Here is a 19,651-nt window from a genome sequence, read left to right on the forward strand (position 1 = left end):
TAGACCGATAGCGAGATAGACCGATAGCGAGATAGACCGATAGCGAGATAGACCGATAGCGAGATAGACCGATAGCGAGATAGACCGATAGCGAGATAGACCGATAGCGAGATAGACCGATAGCGAGATAGACCGATAGCGAGATAGACAGATAGCGAGATAGACAGATAGCGAGAAAGACAGATAGCGAGAAAGACAGATAGACAGATAGCGAGAAAGACAGATAGACAGATAGCGAGAAAGACAGATAGACAGATAGCGAGATAGACAGATAGCGAGATAGACAGATAGCGAGATAGACAGATAGCGAGATAGACAGATAGCGAGATAGACAGATAGCGAGATAGACAGATAGCGAGATAGACAGATAGCGAGATAGACAGATAGCGAGAGAGACAGACAGCGAGAGAGACAGACAGCGAGAGAGATAGACAGCGAGAGAGATAGACAGCGAGAGAGATAGACAGCGAGAGAGATAGACAGCGAGAGAGATAGACAGCGAGAGAGATAGACAGCGAGAGAGATAGACAGCGAGAGAGATAGACAGCGAGAGAGATAGACAGCGAGAGAGATAGACAGCGAGAGAGATAGACAGCGAGAGAGATAGACAGCGAGAGAGATAGACAGCGAGAGAGATAGACAGCGAGAGAGATAGCGAGAGAGATAGCGAGAGAGATAGCGAGAGAGATAGCGAGATAGATAGCGAGATAGATAGCGAGATAGATAGCGAGATAGATGGATAGAGATAGATAGAAAGATATGAGATGAGATAGATATAAGATAGATAGAGAGGGGGAGATCGATAGATAGATATGAGATAGACAGATATAAGATAGATAGATAGAGAAAGATGGATAGATAGAGAGAGAGATAGATAGATAGATAGATATAGATGTGCTGCTGCATTCTTCTGTTGCTGTATATCTAGCCTAGTAGCGTGCACCTGTAGGCCAGGTCCATATAATAGTTTGGTATCAACTAAAGTGCTGGCTGACTTATTCTTTGTCTGTATAGATAGAGATAGATAGATAGATAGAAAGAGCAGGTAAGCAGCACTAAAGGAAAAAAAGGTGCACGTGTGCCTACTGTGTCAGGTCCAGGTTGGGGACCCCTCCAAAATACAAAACCAAAATGAACAGTGGCACACCAAGTGTCAAAAAAGAACGGTGGTTTATTCCAAAAAACGTGTTGGGCAACGTTTCAGCTGGCTCACCCAGCCATTTTCAAGCCAAGGCTTGGAAATGGCTGGGTGAGCCAGCTGAAACGTTGTCCAACACGTTTTTTGGAATAAACCACCGTTCTTTTTTGACACTTGGTGTGCCACTGTTCATTTTGGTTTTGTAGATAGATAGATAGAGATAGATAGAGAGATCTTTCTATTACTTGGGAGAAGGGCCTATAGAGAAGGCTTGATGTTACTGGTTGCTGAGGAAGTGTAGGGGGTGTTCGGATCTCTAATGGGTAGGGAGAAGGATATGGGAAATGACTAGTGTATGTGTGTACAACACTCGCTGTGACTATAGTGGAGCCGGCACAGGACCAGAACTACTACTGGAAGTAGAGGATATGAATAATGTTCTATGATAGGAAGCACCAAATGCAGCAGTCATGGTGGTGCACTTACTTTTTGGGGTCTGTGAATGTGGTTGGCCTTTGTGGTGTCTCCTCTGGCTTTTTCCAGCCAGCTGGGATCTTATTCCTCACGTTCTGACGAGAGAAAAAAGATTTGGGCACAGAGCTGGACAGCTGGAAGGAGCTTGACTGTGACATCTGCTGGTTCCTGGAACCGTCTGGGGTTTTATACGTGATGGATCTGCTTGCGCAAAGAATACATAGATTCCATTATTATTAGGTTTGAGTTTAATGTCCTACTATTATGTGCTACAATTTTTGTAGTTTTATTTTTGTACACTGCTCACAAAAATAAAGGGAACACTCAAACAACACAATGTAACTCCAAGTCAATGACACTTCTGTGAAATCACACTGTCCACTCAGGAACAACACTGATTGACAATCAATTTCACATGCTGTTGTGCAAATGGAACAGACAACAGGTGGAAATTATAGGCAATTAGCAAGACACCCCCAATAAACGAGTGGTTCTGCAGGTGGTGGCCACAGACCACTTCTCAGTTCCTATGTTTCCTGGCTGATAATTTGGTCACTTTTGAATGCTGGCAGTGCTTTCACTCTAGTGGTAGCATGAGACGGAGTCTACAACCCACACAAGTGGCTCAGGTAGTGCAGCTCATCCAGGATGGCACATCAATGCGAGCTGTGGCAAGAAGGTTTGCTGTGTCTGTCAGCGTAGGGTCCAGAGCATGGAGGCGCTACCAGGAGACAGGCCAGTACATCAGGAGACGTGGAGTAGGACGTAGAAGGGCAACAACCCAGCAGCAGGACCACTACCTCCGCCTTTGTGCACGGAGGAACAGAAGGAGCACTGCCAGAGCCCTGTAAAATGACCTCCAGTGGGCCACAAATGTGCAAGTGTCCACTCAAACGGTCAGAAACAGACTCCATGAGGGTGGTATGAGGGCCCGACGTCCACAGGTGGGGGTTGTGCTTACAGCCCAACACAGTGCAGGAAGTTTGGCATTTGCCAGAGAATACCAAGATTGGCAAATTCACCACTGGCGCCCTGTGCTCTTCACAGATGAAAGCAGGGTCACACTGAGCACATGTGACAGACGTGACAGAGTCTGGAGACACCGTGGAGAACGTTCTACTGCCTGCAATATCCTCCAGTATGACCGGTTTGGCGGTGGGTCAGTAATGTTGTGGGGTGGCATTTCTTTGTGGGGCCGCACAACCCTCCATGTGCTTGCCAGAGGTAGCCTGACTGCCATTAGGTACCGAGATGAGATCCTCAGACCCCTTGTGAGACCATATGCTGGTGCGGTTGGCCCTGGGTTCCTCCTAATGCAAGACAATGCTAGACCTCCTGTGGCTGGAGTGTGTCAGCAGTTCCTACAAGAGGAAGCCATTGATGCTATGGACTGGCCCACCCATTCCTCAGCCATGAATCCGATTGAGCACATCTGGGACATCATGTCTCGCTCCATCCACCAACGCCACGTTGCACCACAGACTGTCCAGGAGTTGGCGGATGCTTTATTCCAGGTCTGGGAGGACATCCCTCAGGAGACCATTCGCCACCTCATCAGGAGCATGCCCAGGCATTGTAGGGAGGTCATACGGGCACGTGGAGGACACACACACTACTGAGCCTCATTGTGACTTGTTTTAAGGACATTACATAAAGTTGGATCGGCCTGTAGTGGGGTTTTCCACTATGATTTTGAGTGTGACTCCATATCCAGACCTCCATGGGTTGATAAATTTGATTTCCATTGATAATTGTTGTGTGATTTTGTTGTCAGAACATTCAACTATGTAAAGACGAAAGTATTTCATACGATTAGTTCATTCATTCAGATCTAGGATGTGTTATCTTAGTGTTCCCTTTATTTTTTTGAGCTGTCTATTTTGAGAAATAAAAGTACATTTTCCTCTCTTGAAGGTTCAGCACATACATACTGTACATAGGACCGCTCTCAAAGCAAATGATCGCTCATTCATTTCACCTTACACGTCATGCCTATATCTACAATTCATGATCGATATCGGTCCTGACACACTGCAACCAAGGATTTGTTCTTATCTACATTCTGCAACGGGGCATTAACCCTTTACATGTTTAATAGTGGGCAATGAGCCTCAAACATACATATATCAGAGGAAAGGATTCTCCATATTACTCACAAAACATACTGCTTTGTAGATGAACAGAATCCTCCAGAGTGCAATATGGGATAATGCATTTCACCTCATCTCCTCAATGCTGTTCTTTAAAGGATCTGATCTCTTCCATACTATACCACACTGAATATGATCTCCTCCACACTGTACAATACAGGATCTGATCTCCTCCACACTGTACAATACAGGATCTGATCTCCTCCACACTGTACAATACAGGATCTGATCTCCTCCACACTGTACAATACAGGATCTGATCTCCTCCACATTGTACAATACAGGATCTGATCTCCTCCACACTGTACAATACAGGATCTGATCTCCTCCACACTGTACAATACAGGATCTGATCTCCTCCACACTGTACAATACGGGATCTGATCTCCTCCACACTGTACAATACAGGATCTGATCTCCTCCACACTGTACAATACAGGATCTGATCTCCTCCACACTGTACAATACAGGATCTGATCTCCTCCACACTGTACAATACAGGATCTGATCTCCTCCACACTGTACAATACAGGATCTGATCTCCTCCACACTGTACAATACAGGATCTGATCTCCTCCACACTGTACAATACGGGATCTGATCTCCTCCACACTGTACAATACAGGATCTGATCTCCTCCACACTGTACAATACAGGATCTGATCTCCTCCACACTGTACAATACAGGATCTGATCTCCTCCACACTGTACAATACAGGATCTGATCTCCTCCACACTGTACAATACAGGATCTGATCTCCTCCACACTGTACAATACAGGATCTGATCTCCTCCACACTGTACAATACGGGATCTGATCTCCTCCACACTGTACAATACGGGATCTGATCTCCTCTACACTGTACAATACGGGATCTGATCTCCTCCACACTGTACAATACAGGATCTGATCTCCTCCACACTGTACAATACAGGATCTGATCTCCTCCACACTGTACAATACGGGATCTGATCTCCTCCACACTGTACAATACGGGATCTGATCTCCTCCACACTGTACAATACAGGATCTGATCTCCTCCACACTGTACAATACAGGATCTGATCTCCACACTGTACAATACATGATCTGATCTCCTCCACACTGTACAATACAGGATCTGATCTCCTCCACACTGTACAATACAGGATCTGATCTCCTCCACACTGTACAATACAGGATCTGATCTCCTCCACACTGTACAATACAGGATCTGATCTCCACCACACTGTACAATACAGGATCTGATCTCCTCCACACTGTACAATACAGGATCTGATCTCCTCCACACTGTACAATACAGGATCTGATCTCCTCCACACTGTACAATACAGGATCTGATCTCCTCCACACTGTACAATACAGGATCTGATCTCCTCCACACTGTACAATACAGGATCTGATCTCCTCCACACTGTACAATACGGGATCTGATCTCCTCCACACTGTACAATACAGGATCTGATCTCCATACTGTACAATACAGGATCTGATCTCCTCCACACTGTACAATACAGGATCTGATCTCCTCCACACTGTACAATACAGGATCTGATCTCCTCCACACTGTACAACACAGGATCTGATCTCCTCCACACTGTACAATACAGGATCTGATCTCCATACTGTACAATACAGGATCTGATCTCCTCCACACTGTACAATACAGGATCTGATCACCTCCACACTGTACAATACAGGATCTGATCTCCTCCACACTGTACAATACAGGATCTGATCACCTCCACACTGTACAATACAGGATCTGATCTCCTCCACACTGTACAATACAGGATCTGATCTCCTCCACACTGTACAATACAGGATCTGATCTCCTCCACACTGTACAATACAGGATCTGATCTCCTCCACACTGTACAATACAGGATCTGATCTCCTCCACACTGTACAATACAGGATCTGATCTCCTCCACACTGTACAATACAGGATCTGATCTCCTCCACACTGTACAATACAGGATCTGATCTCCTCCACACTGTACAATACAGGATCTGATCTCCTCCACACTGTACAATACAGGATCTGATCTCCTCCACACTGTACAATACAGGATCTGATCTCCTCCACACTGTACAATACAGGATCTGATCTCCTCCACACTGTACAATACAGGATCTGATCTCCTCCACACTGTACAATACAGGATCTGATCTCCTCCACACTGTACAATACGGGATCTGATCTCCTCCACACTGTACAATACAGGATCTGATCTCCCCCACACTGTACAATGCAGGATCTGATCTCCCCCACACTGTACAATACAGGATCTGATCTCCTCCACACTGTACAATACAGGATCTGATCTCCTCCACACTGTACAATACAGGATCTGATCTCCTCCACACTGTACAATACAGGATCTGATCTCCTCCACACTGTACAATACAGGATCTGATCTCCTCCACACTGTACAATACAGGATCTGATCTCCTCTACACTGTACAATACAGGATCTGATCTCCTCCACACTGTACAATACAGGATCTGATCTCCTCCACACTGTACAATACAGGATCTGATCTCCTCCACACTGTACAATACAGGATCTGATCTCCTCTACACTGTACAATACAGGATCTGATCTCCTCCACACTGTACAATACAGGATCTGATCTCCTCCACACTGTACAATACAGGATCTGATCTCCTCCACACTGTACAATACAGGATCTGATCTCCTCCACACTGTACAATACAGGATCTGATCTCCTCCACACTGTACAATACAGGATCTGATCTCCTCCATACTGTACAATACAGGATCTGATCTCCTCCACACTGTACAATACAGGATCTGATCTCCTCCACACTGTACAATACAGGATCTGATCTCCTCCACACTGTACAATACAGGATCTGATCTCCTCCACACTGTACAATACAGGATCTGATCTCCTCCACACTGTACAATACAGGATCTGATCTCCTCCACACTGTATAATACAGGATCTGATCTCCTCCACACTGTACAATACAGGATCTGATTTACTTCACTGTATAATCTTTCAGATCTTTACAAAATCTCTTCATTAACAATTTCCATACAACACAATATGACACAAGGTTGTTGCCCTCTGTAATGTAATGTATATAATGAGAATTTAATGTATCTTATTTTAGGAGCTCAGGTAGAACACAGAGAGAAAACCTGCGAGAAAATGTTAAGAGCACAAGATATTGTTAAGGACTTTATATTCCTTCTCTATATATTCCTTACCTTGAGTCACCGAAGGCTTCTGCAGTGCCATTACCAGGTGGGTACATTTTGGGTCTGTAGCCTTTTCCAGAGGACATCTGATCTTTCCTCTTGTCCCGGGAGCAGCTTTCATGCATGCCGGGGTAGGTGGAGCATGCCATGGGTTTCTGCACTTTCTCTCGGCGAGGAGTTGGCCTGGCTGGCTTAGACTGTGCAAAATTTGGCAGGGAGGTATCAATGCCACTGTCGTTTGAGTTTCCCTTAGAGAGGGGCTCTAGGTCTATATCTGGCTGCTCTTGGGGATCAAACCACCGCTCGTCGCTGTGGTTGCTGGAGGCGTTGCTGGACAATGTGTTACTGCTGGAGTGACTGGAATACTGGGCCTCTCCCTGTCAACAAAACGATAAGGTCACTGACGTTTTTTCCCACATTCTCTATTCCAGTGATTCCCAACCAGGGTGCCTCTAGCTGTTACAAAACTACAACTGCCAGCATGCCCGGACAGCCGAAGGCTGTCCGGGCATGCTGGGAGTTGTAGTTTTGTAACAGCTAGAGGAGTTGTAGTTTTGCAACAGCTGGAGTTGTAGTTTTGCAACAGCTGGAGGCACCCTGGTTGGGTAACATTGCTCTATTCTAATAAACAACAATCACGTACCTGAGTACTACACTTAATATGGTAACGCAAGATACATAGGCAGGACAGGAACAGATAAGAGCTGTGTGGTGCCTCCAGCTGTTGAAAAACTATAACACCCAGTATGCCCGGACAGCCTTTGTCTGTCCGGGCATGCTGGAAGTTGTAGTTTTGCAATAGCTGGAGGCACTCTGGTGGGGAAACACTGCTCTATTCTAATAAACAACAATCACAAGTTTTTTCCCACATTCTCTATTCCAGCGATTCCCAACCAGGGTGCCTCTAGGTGTTACAAAACTACAACTCCCAGCATGCCCGGACAGCCGAAGGCTGTCCTGGCATGCTGGGAGTTGTAGTTTTGTAACAGCTAGAGGAGTTGTAGTTTTGCAACAGCTGGAGTTGTAGTTTTGCAACAGCTGGAGGCACCCTGGTTGGGTAACATTGCTCTATTCTAATAAACAACAATCACGTACCTGAGTACTACACTTAATATGGTAAAGCAAGCTACATAGGCAGGACAGGAACAGATAAGAGCTATGTGGTGCCTCCAGCTGTTGAAAAACTGTTACACCCAGCATGCCCGGAGTTGTAGTTTAGCAAAAGCTGGAAGCACCCTGGTTGGGAAACACTGCTCTATTCTAATAAACAACAATCACGTACCTGAGTACTACACTTAATATGGTAAAGCAAGCTACATAGGTAGGACAGGAACAGATTAGAGCTGTGTGGTGCCTCCAGCTGTTGCAAAACTACATCACTCAGCATGCCTTCGGCTGTCCGGGCATGCTGGGAATTGTAGTTTTGCAACAGCTGGAGGCACCCTGGTTGGGAAACACTGCTCTATTCTAATAAACAACAATCACGTACCTGAGTACTTACCCTTGAATGGCGGTGAGGAGAACTCTTGCCAGCCAGCTCCTGCCTGTTAGGTCTCTTGTTCACACTGGCTCCCACTCTGGGCTGCGATGGGATGTGCCACAGAGGTTCTGAAAAGACAAATAGTGGCGTCACACGCACCTTGCAGCATTAACGTCAGCGAATAATTAGAAGTGGAGTGTTAATTAAAGAGGATGGTGATGGGGGCTGGGTGCCGGATGTCAGAGACCGTGATATGGTGACGTGATCCATACTGAGGTCTATACAGCAGACACCTTCTGATGTTCACCTTCTCCATACAGAGGTGATGCTGGTCCAGCAGGAGCTGACACGTGATCTGTACTACTGTCACAAGATAAAAAGCTAATAAAAGCACAATGTCAGCAATAACCTAGAGAGCACACAACACTCTCCTGTACGCACCAAGATCACTATTCAGTGAACTGAAGGGAAGATGTTGTCTATACCAGTGTTTCTTAAGCTGTGGTGATGCCTGATTCACAAACCATAATTAAAAGGTGAACTCCAGTGGAACATTTTTTTTTTTTTTTTTTAATCAACAGATGTCAGAAAGTTAAACAGATTTGTAAATTACTTCTACTAAAAAAATATTAATCCTTCCAGTACTTATTGGTGGCTGTATACTACAGAGGAAATTATTTTCTTTTTGGATTTCTTTTCTGTCTGTCCATAGTGCTCTCTGCCGACACCTCTGTCCATGTCAGGAACTGTCCAGAGCAGGAGAAAATCCCCATAGCAAACATATGCTGCTCTGGTCAGTTCCTAAAAAGGACAGAGGTGTCAGCAGAGAGCACTGTGGTTGTGACAAAAGAAATCCAAAAAGAAAATAATTTCCTTTGTAGTATACAGCCACTAATAAGTACTGGAAGGATTAAGAATTTTTAATAGAAGTCATTTACAAATCAGTTTAACTTTCTGGCATCAGTTGATTTAAAAAAAAAAAAAAAAGTTTTCTACTGGAGTACCCCTTTAAATCACCTGTGGAAGACTAAGGAAATCCTGAAAACATGACCTGTTGGGGGTACTTGGGGACCGCGGCTTGTGAAACAATGGTCTACACAAACAAAGACTGTCTAGACTGGTTATATTGCAGCATGACCTGAATTGTCAGAAGTCTAGGTTCTGTATAAGTTTTCTGCTTTAGCATGTAAATAAGTATTTTTCTACTCTCAGGCAGCAAGCAGAGATCTTGAAAACACAGAAGAATTGAATCAAAACAGAGGCTGGGTTCACACCACGTTTTTGCAATACAGTTCCCATATACAGTTTTCTATAGAAAACTTCCTACAGAACCATACTTGAAAACTGGATGCGAAGGTTGCATCCGGTTGCGTCGTGTTTTTGCCGTAACCAAAACGGTTAGCCTACCAGTCTTTGGTCTGGGTAGAAAAAAACATATTGAAACGTTCACTCCTTTATTATATTTAAAATTGTTTGATTGACACAATAGGGAGAACCGTATGTGTGTACGGCAATCAAACAATTTTAACTTTATTCATAATGGAGTGAAAAGTTAAAAACTTATACTTTTTTTTCTTAAAAAAACGGATGCAACCAGACATCATATTTCAAACCGTATACGGATTAAAATGTGTACACACGCTTTGATACAGTTTAGTCAGGTTTTGAGGAATCAGTTTTTTATCAAAAACCTGATATGGGAACTGTATTGCAAAAACGTGGTGTGAACCCAGCCTTTTATAAAAAATAAATAAATAAATAAAAAAAAAGCTGCAAAACTTTATTATACAGACATGAAAGGGGTATTTCCGTCCAGGCAATTAGCAGTATAATCTTAGGTTATGAAAGTTTTGCATTTGAATTCTGAGATCCCCACCACTCAGTAAGATTAAGCTGTTTTCGGAATGGCACATGGATAGGAGATACTGTGCAGAAGTGCGGCTGCAGCCATCTTTCTTAGAGAATAAAAATGTGATTGCATCTTCGTGACATCATTTGACCTTACTGGGGTGTCTCTCAAAGGGTTATGTTCCCATTTTTAAATTGCACGCAACAAAAGTTTGCATTATACGTCAGCAAACATTGGGGGTTTACCACTAACAAAGTTTAGATGTAAACACAACAACCTAAGTCTTCTTTTCATAAAACAGTAAAACAAGAGGGTTGTTCTGGATTAGAAAATAGCTGCTTTTTTTAAAAAAAATTTTTTTATTTTTTTGCAAAAACAGCACAACTCCTGTCCACAAGTTGTGTGTAGTACTGCAGCTCAGTCCTTACTTCAATTGATCCAAGCTGCAATACCAGACACAACCAGTAGACAGGCGTGGCGCTGTTTTTGGAAGAAAGAAGCAGCGTTTTTCTAATCCTGGATAACCTCTTTAGATTATTCAATTGATCAAAGATAAACAGGCAAAAATACATATGCCAGTGTTAAAGGGGTATTCCAGGAAAAAAAAAAATATTTTTTTAGATCAACTGGCTCCAGAAAGTTAAACAAATTTGTAAATTACTTCTATTAAAAAATCTTAATCCTTCCAATAATTATCAGCTGCTGAAGTTGAGTTGTTCTTTTCTGTCTGAGTGCTCTTTGATGACACGTGTCTCGGGAGCTGTCCAGAGTAGAAGCAAATTCCCATAGCAAACCTATTCTGCTCTTTGCAGTTCCTATGGGAATTCGCTTCTATTCTGGACAGCTCCCGAGACACGTGTCATCAGAGAGCACTTAGACAGAAAAGAACAATTCAACTTCAGTAGCTCATAAGTACTGAAAGGATTAGGATTTTTAATAGAAGTAATTTACAAATCTGTTTAACTTTCTGGAGCCAGTAGATATATGAAAAAAAGTTTTTTCCTGGATAACCCCTTTAACATACCCATATCCAACATCTGACAACACACAGGGTAGTGTTTCCCAACCAGGGCGCCTCCAGCTGTTGCAAAACTACAAGTCCCAGCATGCCCGGACAGCCAAAGGCTGTCCGGGCATGCTGGGACTTGTAGTTTTGCAACCGCTGAAGGCACCCTGGTTGAAAAACACTGCTCCAGCTGTTGCAAGTTTTAGGGCATGCTGGGAGTTGTAGTTTGCAACAGCTGGAGGCACCCTGGTTGGAAAATACTGACATAGGGAAACCACTGCTTGTGATTCTACATGTGCCACAGTCACAGCTGCCATTATGTATAAAAAATTTAAAAAGAAAAATTGGCAAATGGCAGGTTCTCAAGGACTACTTAAATGTAACATCGTGAATGAGAATGTTAGTGAGCCTATAGGTGTGAGTCAAATATTAGTGTAAATGAATATTGGTATCGTTAATATAGGTATTCTGTAGTGTGGGTCTTTTTAAATTTTACTGTTAGGTGTTAGGAGGATAGCACCAGGGCAGAGTTCTCGGACATTGCATAGATAGAAAAATATGCAGGGAGTGGAGGTACTCTATGTATATAAAATTCCCATCAACAGTCCTAATTAGAGATGAGTGAACTTACAGTAAATTTGATTCTTCACGAACTTCTCGGTTCGGCAGTTGATGACTTATCCTGAGTAAATTAGTTCAGCCTTCAGGTGCTCCTGTGGGCTGGAAAAGGTGGATACATTCCTAGGAAAGAGTCTCCTAGGACTGTATCCACCTTTTCCAGCCCACGGGAGCACCTGAAAGCTGAACTAATTTATGCAGGAAAAGTCATCAACTGCCGAGCCGAGAAGTTCGTGACGAATCAAATTTACTGTAAATTCGCTCATCTCTAGTCCTAATCATTGGTCAAATCATTGGTCTAAACTGGTGCCAGAAAGTTAAACAGATTTGTACATGACTTCTATTTAAAATCTTAATTTTTCCATTTTGAATTTCTTTCCTGTCTGATAACAGTGCTCTCTGCTGACACCTCAGTCCATGTCAGGAACTGTCCAAAGCAGGAGAAAATCCCCATAACAAACCTGTCCTGTTCTGGACAATTCCTGACATGGACAGAGGTGTCAGCAGAGAGCACTGTGGTCAGACAGAAAAGAAGTTAAAAAAGAAAAGACCTTCCTCTGTAGTATAAGCAGCTGATAAGTACTGGAAGGATTAAGATTTTTAAAAAGAAGTAATTTACAAATCTATTTAACTTTCTGGCACCAGTTGATTTAAAAAAAAAAAATAGTTTTCAGAGTACCCCTTTAAAGCGCTTGTGCCATTTGTGAAAACTTGTGCCATGTTGCGCTTCACTCCCCAGATGTCAATCCAATCCGACACTTTCACTGCATTAGTCTATGGAGTGTTAAAGTCGGATCAGGCGTCCAGGCCAGGGAGTAAAGATTGCTGCCTCGCACTTCAGATGGCTATCATGACTATAGACCATGACTATAGTAGCAGATCTCAGGAGTCGGACCCAGTGTGGTCTAAACTTTTGACAAGTGACAATAATGCTTTGAGTCTTAAAGGAGTTATTCAAAGTTTTATCAAAGCGTTATTAACTAGCCACAGGCATGGGTTTAATTTAAAGGGGTTCAAAGGTAGCAGTCACACCGTTTGCCCCATAAGATGACACCTGTAGTATAAATCGTGGATAGTTACCATGGGGCCCTGTTCCAAATGTTGCCCTTGAGCCCATAAGCTACAATTTACACCTCTATTGACAGAATAGGGGATAACTAGCTGATAAGTGGGCGTCCGACCCCTGATAAGAAGAAGAGAAGTCTCTTGTCCCGCAATGAAGCCCCAACATGCAAAACTGGCCATTGCTCCATTCACTCTCTATGGGACTTCCATATATTGCCAAGTGCTGTTCTCAGCATTGTTCAGAAGTCCCATAAACCACTGTTTTCCAAACAGCGTGCCTCCAGCTGTTGCAAAACTAATACTCTCAGCATGCCCGGACAGCTTTTGGCTGTCCGGGCATGCTGAGAGTTGTAGTTTTGCAACAGCTGGAGGCACCCTGGTTGGGAAACACGGCTCTAAGTGTTCCTGTCTTGCCTGTGTTCCTTGCATTCTGATAAGTGGGTGTCCGACCACTGATAACAGGAAGAGAAGTCTCTTGTCCCGCAATGAAGCCCCAACATGCAAACCTGGCCATTGTTCCATTCACTCTCTATGGGACGTCCATATATTGCCGGGTGCTGTTCTCAGCATTGTTCAGAAGTCCCATAAACCAGTGTTTTACAAACATCGTGCCTCCAGCTGTTGCAAAACTGCAACTCTCAGCATGACCAGACAGCCAAAGGCTGTCCGGCCATGCTGGGAGTTGCAGTTTTGCAACAGCTGGAGGCACCCTGGTTGGTAAACACTGCTCCAATAGGTTCCTGTCCTGCCTATGTACCTGGCATTTTCTCTATTTCTTACCTCAATCTTGTGCAGCATAAATCGATCACTCTCCATCATCTGCTAGTCTAACATGTCACGTACTACAAGCTGCAGTCGGACGGTACACCAAGCATTCATCACATGATCCACAGAAGACAACTCACATGATCCGCCATGACATTCCACAAATGATATGCCGATCTTCTTCTAAAGACTCCCTTCATCATTTACCGACAGCTTGTAAACTAAGTATTCTGACAATTTTCCAGATTTGTTTCTCTTTATTTAGCTTTAAGTTTTGAAAAAAACAAGACTGCAGGTCCATAAGCGTCAGGCAAAATAGTAAAGCATGTACAATAATTTAAATTAATACTTTACAGGGAAGAACTATAAAAAATTAAAAATATTTCAGCTTTCATTGAAGATTTTCAATGCGGCAGTAACAGAAGTCAAAGCAACAGCATGGAAAGTCAGCTCAAGTAGCACTTCTATGGGAGAGACTTGGGCTTCCATCAATGTACCACTAGGTGGCGCTAAAAATACAAAATTTTGCAAAATTCTGGTAAAAATCTCTTCTACAGTGTTATACCCAATGCAGAATAGATGATCAGGGAAAGCTGTATTAATATACTGTAATGTAAAAAAATAAGAAACAAAAAGAGTGGGAGTTTATTTTAGAAACCCCCAAATATGTCTTGCACATAAGATTGACTGCGGAGACGTCTTATAAGAATGTTGCATGGATTTTGCACCTGTGACCGAGTGTATAGGTAAAAAGGAAAGATGATTTAACTCTCAACACGCCTGGTAACTCACCTGGTTTATGTCTGTCCACGGTCATCTCCTGACCAGACAAGCCATCTTGTGTACCGTAAGATTCAGCCTGCGGAATGGTGCGCTGGGGGGTGCCAAACCTGTAACCGAGATGATAGTTTTAGACTTATTCACTATCTACAGGATAGGGGGGGTACCTAGCTGGTCATTGGGAGTCTGATCATGATCACAAGACGTCCTCTGTACCGCATTGAAGCCCCAGCGTGTAAACCTGGCCGTTGCTCCATTTACTTTCTATGGGACTTCCGTGTATTGCCACGTGCTGCTCTCGGCGTTGTTCAGAAGTCCCATAGACCAGTGTCTAGCTCAGTCTCAGACCCACGGTCTATCGCAGTCATTTCCAAACAGTGAGCCTTCAGCTGTTGCAAAACTACAACTCCCAGCATGCCCAGACAGCCTTCGGCTGTCTGGTCATGCTGGGAGTTGTAGTTTTGAAACAGCTGGAGGCACGCTGTTTGCAAATCGCTGCCATAGACAGTGAGTCCTAAAATGCATGCTGCCTCGACATCCACTAGGGGGACACCAGACCTCTGTTTTTGTAATAAGTGGGATTCTAAGAGATCGACCCCAACAGATTAGCTAGTGATAACTTCGATAACTCCTTGAATACTATCCTATTATCTATACAGTGATCCCTCAACTTACAATGGCCTCAACATACAATAGTTTCAACATACAATGGTCTTTTCTGGACCATTGTAACTTGAAACCAGACTCAACATACAATGTACAGACAGTCCAGATCTGTGAAACATGTCACAACTGGAGGAACTGACCAATCAGAATGGACATTTCACTGGTAAATCCCCTATATTCCTAAAATGCCTGCACTGACTGGCTGTCTGGTAGTGCCCCCTACAGTACATGGAGGTACTACATGTTCTGTACTACTTTTTACCTGTGCCAGGGTTAGCTGCTCTAGGTAAGGGCGGCCCCATTTTAAATTTTTTAGGACATTGGCACTAATTTACTAAGAGTGGAGTGTAGGTTTCTTTGTGGGTGTTAATTCCCTACAATATTTTTTCCACGGTATCTACCGTATTTTTCGCCGTATAAGACGCACTTTTTCTTCCCCAAAACTGGGGGGAAAAAGTCGGTGCGTCTTATACGGAGAATACACCCCTATCGCGGTGGTCCCTGCGGCCATCAACGGCCGGGACCCGCGGCTAATACAGGACATCACCGATCGCGGTGATGCCCTGTATTAACCCTTCAGATGCGGCGATCAAAGCTGACCACCGCGTCTGAAGGGAAAGTGACACTAACCCGGCTGTTCATTTCACCGCGGCGGTCCCGAACAGCCCCACTGAATAGCCGGGTTAGTGCTTACAGGACACCGGGAGGGACCTTACCTGCCTCCTCGGTGTCTTCTCCGTTCAGGGATCCCCTGTATGGCCGGCGCTCTCCTTCCTCATCATCACGTCGTCGCGAGCGTGCTTCGGCGTGCGTAACAACGTGATGGCGGCGACGGAGAGCGAGGATACCCGGCCGGCAGCAGAGACGTTCCGGAGCGACGGGGACACGGCGACAGTGATGGAGCGACATCCAGGGCAGCGGTGACGGGTCCGGAGCGGCGGGAACACGTGAGTATTACCTCCTATGCAGTGGTCTTCAATCTGCGGACCTCCAGATGTTGCAAAACTACAACTCCCAGCATGCCCGGACAGACAACGGCTGTCCGGGCATGCTGGGAGTTGTAGTTTTGCAACATCTGGAGGTCCGCAGGTTGAAGACCACTATTGGGTTCAAAATCTTTATTTTTTTAGAATTTGCACCTATAAATTGGGTGCGTCTTATACGCCGGTGCGTCCTATAGGACGAAAAATACGGTACTAAAGGTTTCCCTATCTTTTCCACTTTCCTTAAATTTTTCTTTTATTTTACACCTGCTCTAATCTGTAGGGTTTTCCTCAGCTGAAATCCACCACATTTTCTGTGGAAACCTTTGTAAATATGTTGGCTTTTTCTGAAAATGTTGGGAACACGCCCTTTTCTGTGACCACGCCCCCTTTTCCCGGCGCTTTTTCGTGTTTTCTTAGTAAAATGGAGAGTTAGTCAGGTTTTTTCAATTCTGATGCAAATTCTGGCGCAGATAGAATTTCTGGCACAATGCGCCAGAATATGGCTCACAACCCTACAAAACATGTCGGGTTTGCAATAGTAAATGAGGGCCATTGTAATCACTGTACAGGACCCTGAAGAAGCTCCTGTCCTCTACATAGACAGTGATTACAGCTCCCAGCAGATCTTTATTACTTTTATATGTAAGGATTTGCTTTATATATATATTAGTTATCTACTTATTTTTCTTTAATCCTCACTTTTTCCTATTTTTGGATGACATTTTGGAGCTTTAGAACCAATTACCAGGTTTCCATAGAGTTATGGTCTCAACATACAATGGTCGTCCTGGGACCCCCTGTATATTACTGGTAAATAATAACCTTTTTATACTCATTCTACATCTCTGTCATCCTATAACCTAAAAGAGTCCCAAATAACATTTGGAATTGTCTGATGATTTAAATACAGACGTTAAAAGGTGAATAGTACATATAGAGGACAATGGAAATTCCAGTGCTAGTCTGACAGCATGCCACAGACACAGGACAAAGGTAATTTCACTAAATGCATGTTGGTTGTCTGACCATGGTCTTTCCTACATTATGTCATTATACAGATATATAAGGCTTTTTGCTGCATTGCTGGAGTCGAATAATGCAATAAAGAAGGTACAGACCTGGAGGTGATAAAATACATTGTTTAACTTTTAAGTACAGTGGTCCCTCAAGTTACAATATTAATTGGTTCCAGGACGACCATTGTATGTTGAAACCATTGTATGTTGAGACCAGAACTCTATGGAAACCTGGTAATTGGTTCTGAAGCCACCAAAATGTCATCCAAAAATAGAAAAATGTGAGGATTAAAGAAAAATAAGTAGATAATAAAGCATGTGCTTACATATAAAAGTAATAAAGATCTTCTGGGAGCTGTAAATCACCGTCTATGTCAGTGTTTCCCAACCAGGGTGCCTCCAGCTGTTGCAAAACTACAACTCCCAGCATGGCCGGACAGCCGTTGGCTGTCCGGGCATGCTGGGAGTTGTAGTTTTGCAACAGCTGGAGTCACCCTGGTTGGGAAACAATGGTTTATGTAGAGGACAGGAGCTTCTTCAGGGTCCTATACATGTATACAGTACACACACTGTCCCAAATGGAGCCACCCTTACTTGGTGTCCAAAGGAGCAACTAACCCTGGCACAGGTAAAGAGTACAGAACTTTTAGTTCCTCCCTGTACTGTAGGGGGCGCTACCAGACAGCCAGTCAGTGCTTGTACTTCAGTAATACAGGTGATTTACCAGTAAAAATGCCCATTCTGATTGGTCAGTTCCTCCAGTTGTGACACGTTTCACAGATCTGGACTGTCTGTACATTGGATGTTGAGTCTGGTTTCAAGTTACAATGATCAAGAAAAGACCATTGTATGTTGAAACTAGTGTATGTTGAGGCCATTGTAAGTTGAGGGATCACAGTACTGAACAACTTCCCTCCGAAACCATAGATGTAGCAGGCTGACTGTGTTAAAGGGGGTACTCCAGTGGAAAACATTTTTTTTTATCAACTGGTGCCAGAAAGTTAAACAGAATTGTAAATGACTTCTATAAAAAAAATCTTTACCCTTCTAGTACTTTTTAGCAGCTGTATGCTACAGAGGAAATTCTTTTCTTTTTGAATTTCTTTTTTGTCTTGTCCACAGTGCTCTCTGCTGACACCTTTGTCCATGTCAGGAACTGTCCAGAGCAGGGGAAAATCCCCATTGCAAACCTATGGTGCTCTGGACAGTTCCTGACACGGACAGAGGTGTCAGCAGAGAGCACTGTGGACAAGACAAAAAAGAAATTCAAAAAGAAAAGAATTTCCTCTGTAGCATACAGCTGCTAAAAAGTACTGGAAGGGTAAAGATTTTTTAATAGAAGTCATTTACAAATCTGTTTAACTTTCTGGCACCAGTTGATAAAAAAATAATAATAATAATAATAATGTTTTCCACCGGAGTACCCCTTTAATTATCACTTTACCTAGTGTAATGCAGAAACCATTATTCATTCCTATTACAAACTCATCTCTGCTATACCTGTACAAAGAAACTGTCCGTGTGGTCAAGCACCTGCAGGAAGGAGTTTACACGAATTGTGAAAAACCAGGGTAACCTCTCCGCATTTCACCTACATGACAGATTGAGGTCACAGGCCAAACAAACAACACGTTGCACAGGGCTGCCGGGCTCTCACCTGTCCGGGGTGGGTTTGTAGCGGCTGTATCCGGCCCCAGTAGACGGTGTAGAGAAGCTCCCGGAGGGGTGTCTGTAAGGCTGCACTTTGTCGATGGCTGTCGGAGATGTGGCGGCGTACGGCGTCTCCGGGTAACTCACTGGCCTGTATACATGAAATTGTCTTGTATGAGAAATTGCCGGCACAGGTAAAAAAGTCTCGCAGGGCCCTCCGGGCATCTCCTCCCTTGTCACACCTGCCTTAGCTGTCTCCGTGGCACACGCTGTGCCAGTTTTTCAAGAGCGGGTCATCCCATACAATTAATATCTCCCTAAATATTGTTATGTGATGACAGTGCAGAGTTTACTTTGCGAGCGGAGCTTAGAAAGAGGCAAGATAAAGAGTGAGCCAATGTATACATGTCCCAAGGATCAGTGCCATGTACCGGTGACGTGACCTATGCACGCTGTCATGTATAACAGATTAAAGTCACGTGTGAGAAACAATGTGCCTCTCATCCCGCAATGAAGCCCCAGCATGCAAACATGGCCATTGCTCCATTCACTCTCTATGGGACTTCCATATATTGCCGAGTGCGGTTCTCAGCATTGTTCAGAAGTCCCATAAACCAGTGTTTTTCAAACAGTGTGCCTCCAGCTGTTGCAAAACTACTACTCTCAGCATGCCCGGACAGCCTTTGGCTGTCCGGGCATGCTGAGAGTTGTAGTTTTGCAACAGCTGGAGGCACCCTGGTTGGGAAACACTGCTCTAATGTGTTCTTGTCCTGC

At 44.0% G+C, this 19,651-nt stretch overlaps 1 protein-coding gene across 11 annotated transcripts in view; it reads right to left on the reverse strand.

Annotated features, from left to right (window-relative positions):
• The window catches only part of SIPA1L3 (signal induced proliferation associated 1 like 3), a 215,151-nt gene that overhangs the window by 20,716 nt on the left and 174,784 nt on the right, over positions 1-19,651 (reverse strand). For 9 of the 11 annotated variants that reach the window (XM_056537653.1, XM_056537646.1, XM_056537650.1 and 6 more), the window contains 5 exons: positions 18,885-19,028; positions 14,572-14,669; positions 8,498-8,604; positions 7,006-7,373; positions 1,625-1,816 (listed from right to left, as the gene is read on the reverse strand). In XM_056537653.1, the coding sequence (XP_056393628.1) occupies positions 1,625-1,816; positions 7,006-7,373; positions 8,498-8,604; positions 14,572-14,669; positions 18,885-19,028 (909 nt within the window). The remainder of the gene's footprint in view (positions 1-1,624; positions 1,817-7,005; positions 7,374-8,497; positions 8,605-14,571; positions 14,670-18,884; positions 19,029-19,651) is intronic. The other 2 variants (XM_056537652.1, XM_056537654.1) reach the window with 2 other exon arrangements.

Source organism: Hyla sarda, chromosome 9, assembly GCF_029499605.1.
Source record: "Hyla sarda isolate aHylSar1 chromosome 9, aHylSar1.hap1, whole genome shotgun sequence".
NCBI lineage: Eukaryota > Metazoa > Chordata > Amphibia > Anura > Hylidae > Hyla > Hyla sarda.